The following is a 6987-nucleotide window of genomic DNA, read 5'->3' as shown; positions in this document are numbered from 1 at the left end:
ATTGGATGGTTAGACTCTGCTTTGTTGCTAGGCGGAAGTCAAAATTTGACATGCTGCATTTTCATTGGATTAAGCTAAAAACATGTTATTGTCCATTACAGTGGACGCTGGGTCCGAAGGGGTTAGGGAGAGGTGGTGAAGGCTCTCCACACTGGTGAGGCACATGGGGGACCAAGTCATGTGGCAGAGGCAATTCCAGCTGGCCTACGTAAAGTTAATCAGATTCGGAACAAATCTGCAACATTATTGCAAATATAAGTATTCTAAGTTGTGACAGCAAGTATGCCACAGATGTTGCCTAGTAGTTACTTTATACCTGTCAAAATGAGAAGCTTAATGACAATTTTGCATTAAGATAAATACAGCTTGCGAAAAGGCGAACATGACGTATGCATATCGGTGCTGACAACACTTAATTTTCTCTTGAGCACGACAGGCACTCCACAGAGCACCTGGTGTTGACGGCATCCTGATAGGCTGATAGGGGACTGAATAGTTCAATTATCACGTCCATATATATTTGCAGATAAATGTTACACTTGCCCTACACCAGCATTCAGAAGAGAGATGCCAAGAAACTGCATCATCAGTGTTGAACGTCTCTGATATCGACTACTTTTGCCTGAAGAAAGACATAGGGTTAAAGTTCATCGTCAGCTTGCATATTTAACTTTAAAATTATTTTGGGAAAAAAAACAACAATTAGTGGGTGTTTGTATATGCAATATTAACACTGCTCAGAAGGGTTACATTGATATATTGGCAACATTTCAGAGAGACAATTTCTTACATATTGCAATCGCGGCAGGGTGCTCAATAGATCCCAGGACTATTCGCTCTACAGAACCGCGGCCCTTAGGAAAGACTCTGAATCGAATCGCGCTGTAAACTGAACTGTTTAATATAAGTGGGCGCAGTTATAGTTCTGTAGATATACAGCTTGATTGTCACAGTTTAGGAGGGAAAACTACACAACTTAGGTAGCCGTAATGCCATATACGAAAACAAGGTTCCTAGCCAGCTGGCTACCTAGCTTTATGTGAAAAGTCCCAGTAGTAAACGTTTGCTTCTAACTAGATATGAGTGCTAATGGCTACCTAACGTGACGAATATTAGTTCTGTTGTAACTAGCATATAGAGGCGAATGAGCAAAACATTCCACTCTTTGTCTAGCTAGGTGGCTGTAGACTAACATTACAGCTGTTTGCGTGCTTGTTGGAAAACCGATTTGGCTAGCTAGCATTAGCAAAGTTGGCAAGCATCAGTTGCAGTGATGTGTGTAAATGGTGTTGTACAGCTACAGTAGTTAGTCTAGCAGGTTACTACGTCTGTACTATCCGACCCATTATCTTCTTACTGTAGTTTGCGAGCTACACTGATTAACTGGTTTGTAAGTAGCTAGCTGGCTATATCAAGAGGGGAACCACAGCAGCGCGTGGGGTAATCTGTTACAATGAAACAATGTTGATGAGGAGGAGGACGTCAATTTTGTAATAATAAAAAAGTTAATTATGTCAAAAGCAGCTCTCATGCTTCCGGGTGCGTTGCTGTAGTGTGGCTGGATAATGAAGCGGATGGTCTGGGCCATTACAAGCATAAACAGACGAACGATGAAGCTGCTGGTCGCCCTCGCTTTGATTGCATACATTGCCTGTAAGTATGAGAGAAAAAACACCTCTCAAGCTCAACACACCTGGGGAATTCCATGGGACACGGGGTTGTCTATACACTGCTAATTTGTGTTTTCTTCCTGTTTTCTCTCCTTCAAAGGTGTGTATGTAGCAAGTGAGACACATCACTAGCTAGCTAGTTGCGAGAAATATTGCTGGTCGGCGAAGGGACTCAGAACTATCGCCACTGCTGACAGCTCTCATTCAAATCTGTTTCGTATATTTTAGTGTCGGATCTTTATCCCCCCAGTTCGTGTTCGTGTTCATATGTTCCTCCATCAAACTATAAACTGAAAAGTACTTGCAGTGAAGCTGGTAATATTTTAACTGAAGTCCCACTGACGCCACAACGTTGCTAACATAATTAGAAGTTTAAATAAGAGTGAACACCAGTTACATGGCGCATGCACCGTCAACAAGCCCTAAGACGTTTTCCTTTTCCTGTCTTGTGCCATGAATCTGTCCCGTTCCTCGTCAGATGCGCTCTATCTGTAACTGACTCTTGAGATTTACATATGTTAAGTACAATTTTGACCTTATGCTTAAAACACACACACCAGTCGATGTAACTAGTATGCAATAAAACAGGCACTTATTCTTAAGATTCTTAAGGTTAAGGTGGACGCTTCTGTTGTTCTGTTGAGTCAGTCACCACTTGGCAGTTCTGCTAAGCAGACTTGAATGCAGCAAGTGGCTGACTGCGCAGCTGGATTCTTGCTGCAAGTCGGTGAGCTGCAGTGAGGTTCTATTGCACAGAAAACGGCAAGACTGAAATGCCTGTAGCTAGGCCTCACGCCGAAGAAGTAACTCCCAATTGGGCGTGCTGAGGAGTGGTCCGTCCCTGCCCACGGGACTCAGGTTTGTGAAACCTATCCTGATTCGTTGCTCTGAGTAGGTAGCAGGGCTCGAAGGATTGTTTTTTGAGAGAAACCTAAATGGGCGCATTAGGCGTGTGGACTATATGCTCTGATGTTGAGAATTGACTGGTCATTACATTCATTCATGTGCTCCGTGATGAAGCAGTCGTGGTGTTTAGGGATGGGATCCATCCCATATGTCTGCCTGTGTACTGATTGGTGCCCTCAGCTGAAGAGTTCACTCACTGGTTGAAGTCCACCACCCCTGGAACTTGCTAGTGAGTGGCTACTAACATTTCTTGTTTTGCAGTATCATCATACAGTATTTATTTGCCATTTATTTGTTGCTTGTTAGCTGGTTGTAATAGTAGCTTGATGTGTGTAAGTGCAGATATATCAACCCTTATTTTTGGGAGGGAGGTGTTCCCATTGTGAGTGTGGAGGGTGTCCAAACCCCACATCCTGTAATTTATTTGAGGGGGAGGGGACAAATATAATAGTGTGGTCACTATCATATCATAAGATGACAAAGTAAATGGTAACAGGCCTGCTTCCTGTTGAAATCAGTTGAAAAGTCATAGAAACATTCCAGTGCATGTTTTCAATAGGCTGAACTATTCAAAAGACTGGCTGTAAAGTATATTAATATAACAGAAGAGGGCTGGATGCAGAGATACAGTCTGTGTAATACTAAGAAAACAATGTAGAAAGAGAACATATTTTGTACAAAGTGACCCCCTTTCTATGACATAAATTTGAGTGCTTACTCCTTCAATTGTATGTATCAGATGCCTTACAAATAACCTTCACAGCAAAGATGTTAGGTTTCTCTTTATTCTTATATTTTTGTGGGATTAAATGAGACTGGTTCTTCTGCCTCTGAACAGTATCTGAGACTCAAAAAATTGTACCTGGGTATTTTTTTTTGTCAGTGTACTTATTTGTGTTCTGTCTCTCTGAGACTGTACCAAAAAAAGACCCAGGTACAATTTTTTGAGTCTCAGATACTCGTTAAGCATCTGTGCAACAATTATTTTTTCATACAAAGACAGCCTGTTCTTGAGAAAATAATATTGAAATTAACATGTTGCAGACTATATGATAGAGTATTACTGCTTTAATATAGATTGTTTCGTGCTGTTTGGTAAACTTGTTCATTAGTTGACAAAGTTAGAATGTGCTACTTGCCTTTAATTGCATGGTTCAGATGGTAAGTGCCAGCTGCAGCTGAAACGTGAGTGATATTTTTAGCTGAGAAGAAAGATCGTTAATGGGAAGTGTTGTCGGTTTGTATTTACATTTACATTTATTCATTTAGCAGACGCTTTTATCCAAAGCGACTTACATAGGTTACAGTTCTTTACAATGTTATCCATTTATACAGCTGGATATTTTTACTGAGGCAATTGTGGGTTAAGTACCTTGCCCAAGGGTACAGCAGCAGTGTCCCAGTGGGGATCGAACCGGCAACCTTTCGGTTACGAGTCCTGCTCCTTAACCACTATGCTACACTGCCACCCCTAATCCCTAATGGTAGTCTGAGTTGACCAAATCATGCATTTTTCTGCCCTCGTGCTTTCTGTTCATTGAGCTGTTTCTTGGTAATGCGAGAATTGAAGTATCTAGTCTATGTTTGTAAAAAGCTTTGTAGAGTGTGCTTAAATGTTTCATGGGTCAGAGTATGGGAGGATTCCTATTTTTATATTGTGAGATTAAAGCACTCACCATTTTGGTCAGACTCTCAAATGTTTAAAAAGGTTGTGCTGGCCGAAACATTATTTTGTTTTTCTCCTTATGTATTTGGGCATTACTACCCCCCTAAACAACACATTGTCTTCCTTAACCTTTTCTTCTGATTTGTAGTAATTCTGTCTTTGCTTTACTCCAACAAAGTAAACGCTGTCTACAAAGCACTTTTGCACAAAATGAATACATGCTTTTGTTTAGATTAACTGACAACAAAGTTCTACATAGGTAATTTGTGCAGTATTTATGAGTGAGTTAAGTTGCCACTTATGATGGTGGCCTTTTTTAATAGTTTATTGGTATTTAGAATTTTAAGGGAAAAAATCATGCATTAAGATTCCAGTGGTTATGTAAGTAGTTTGTGACTTTGTTCTATGCAGTTACATTTATTCATTTAGCAGACGCTTTTATCCAAAGCGACTTACATAGGTTACAGTTCTTTACAATGTTATCCATTTATACAGGCGGATATTTACTGAGGCAACTGTGGGTTAAGTACCTTGCCCAAGGGTACAGCAGCAGTGTCCCAGCGGGGATTGAACCGGCAACCTTTCGGTTATGAGTCCTGCTCCTTAACCACTATGCTACACTGTGTATCCTTCTATTGTAATTATACACTGCAGATGGTCAGGTATGGATTAAAGGAAGGCTTTGAATAAACCAAAGTTGTTCAACAGTTCTTTTGCTTTAGCAGGAGTAAGTGATGATTGCAGCTTTTGAATTGAGTTCACACAAAGTCATGTAGTTCTAAATGCAGATATCCCTCTGTGAAAATGGAGTGCTTTATTCAAGAACACTAAAGAGTGACATGGTTTAGTTACCACTTCAGCTCTCCAGCTTTTAATTATGGCTGTAATGTTCTTTTTTCATTCTCTTAATTACACAGTGGATGATCAGTGGGCTTATAACTACAGGCATAAATGAGTGCACCGTGTCCTGTTGACCAGTCTGTGTGTATTAGTATCATTTGAGCACTGTTGGTGCAGCATTTAGCCGTTGTACTTGGCCACTAGCTTGAGCTACAGTTGTAGAAATACTCCTCAGAGTGCAGTTTGCATTACGGCCAACTGAACAGTAAAGCATTGAGAGGCTTGGATAAAAATATCATTGGGCTGTTATTACTGTAAGTCGCAGTACTGTAACATTTTATTTGCCTTCAACATACATGGTTACATTACCCAGTACTCAAATTAAAGTTTGCAAACAGTTTTCATGTAATCGTATCAATGTTTATGATGAAGCTATCAGAAATAAAGGAAGACAACAAAGGCATGGAGTATACATACATTAACAACAATAGGTTAAAATATGTAGAAGTTAGATGTTAAAATTCCAGAGTTTAAAACTAAGATAAAATAAAAAGGTAAAAAATGAGTGGCTATAATAGACCTTGAGGGAATGTCGATGGTAGAGCCCTGATTTGGTCAAAAATGTGATCTTTCTGACATGTCATATCTAGGGTTGGGTACCGAAGTCCGGTGCCAATATTTAGTTGCATGCGAAAGGGTTGTTAGGGCGCTATATTTCTTCCTGTATTTTTTCCTTTTAGTCATACCTGATGCGGGAGCACACCTCCAGTTTTCCGAGACCATGTGAAATGCTTCCGGGGGAAAAAAAACACCACTTGTATCTATTCAATGGTGATATCACAGCAACAACACTACGCTGCTTCCATGCGGTAGATTGAAACACATGGCTACAAAGATAAAAAGTGAAAACATATGCTAACAATGTGAACATTTGTTAAGTGTTTTGTATTCATTTATATTTATATATTTAATTTGTTAACTGTTAACAGTTAATATATTGTTCAATTTCAAGTTCAAATTTGCCTTAGCAATAAAAAGGCGTTCTTTAATGCTGTCGACCGTCATTTTATGCTTTTTTTTTTAAGTATCGGGTCAGGCACCGTTTACGCACTGGTACCATTTTAAAATCGCTTTAGCACTGGTATCGGAAAAAACCCAAACAATACCCAGCCCTAGTCATATCACAGTTACTCTAGGAAGGGTAGACACTTATGAAGGCCATGCTTTGAAAGGAGGAGCACTTGGTGAAGACCATAAAAAAGATACAACCTTTATTCTTAGAGATAAGGTAAGAATCATGGTCAAGTGTAATTTCTCAAGTATTATCAAGAAGACACAGGCTGCAGGCATTTCAAAAGTAGTGTCTGGCGTATGATGACTTATCAGGTTGGAAATCTTCCAGGTGTATCTCAGTGCTAACATAAACAGAAAAAAGTGTCTGTCCAGGTTTTTGGAACAGGGTGATATCTTGTGTTGATGTTAAGGAGTTAGAGAAACAGAGTGCATAAACCTGAAGGTATCCTCTTGTATTCTAACAAGAGAAACATGTAGGATAGTCCATTTCACAAACTGTAGGCTGAAGTGAGTTATCACCATTAGTGACCCTTCCCCATGCTTGTTGATGAGGCATTGAAGATGCTGGACACCTATTTAATAGCAGTTCATCTTTCTTTAAGATCTACCATCGTCAATGATCACTTGGCTTGCAGTTTGTCATTACACTCAAAAAAAGATGTCATTTGAGAGGAAAAATCTCTGGGCTGGATGTACAAAACTAGGCTGAATCTGTTCAAAAGAATGCAATATATCATGTGTAAGCAGACAGGATGAGTGGTGACCTGCTTTGAAGTCCAGTTTAACAGACCATTGTCCAGAATCTGCAAGGTGTAATGGGGTTTAGAACAT

The 6987-nt window shown here is 39.8% G+C and overlaps 1 protein-coding gene across 1 annotated transcript in view; it reads left to right on the top strand.

Annotated features, from left to right (window-relative positions):
* The first annotated feature begins 829 nt into the window (after nt 1–829).
* The window catches only part of uxs1 (UDP-glucuronate decarboxylase 1), a 71226-nt gene continuing 65068 nt past the window's right edge, over nt 830–6987 (top strand). The window contains exon 1 of the mRNA XM_036541278.1: nt 830–1653. Coding sequence (XP_036397171.1) covers nt 1566–1653 — 88 coding nt within the window. The 5' untranslated portion in view covers nt 830–1565. The remainder of the gene's footprint in view (nt 1654–6987) is intronic.

The sequence above is a fragment of the Megalops cyprinoides genome, chromosome 11, assembly GCF_013368585.1.
Source record: "Megalops cyprinoides isolate fMegCyp1 chromosome 11, fMegCyp1.pri, whole genome shotgun sequence".
NCBI lineage: Eukaryota > Metazoa > Chordata > Actinopteri > Elopiformes > Megalopidae > Megalops > Megalops cyprinoides.
The sequence above is the reverse complement of the archived record's forward strand: the minus strand, read 5'-3'. Positions and strand labels throughout refer to the sequence as shown.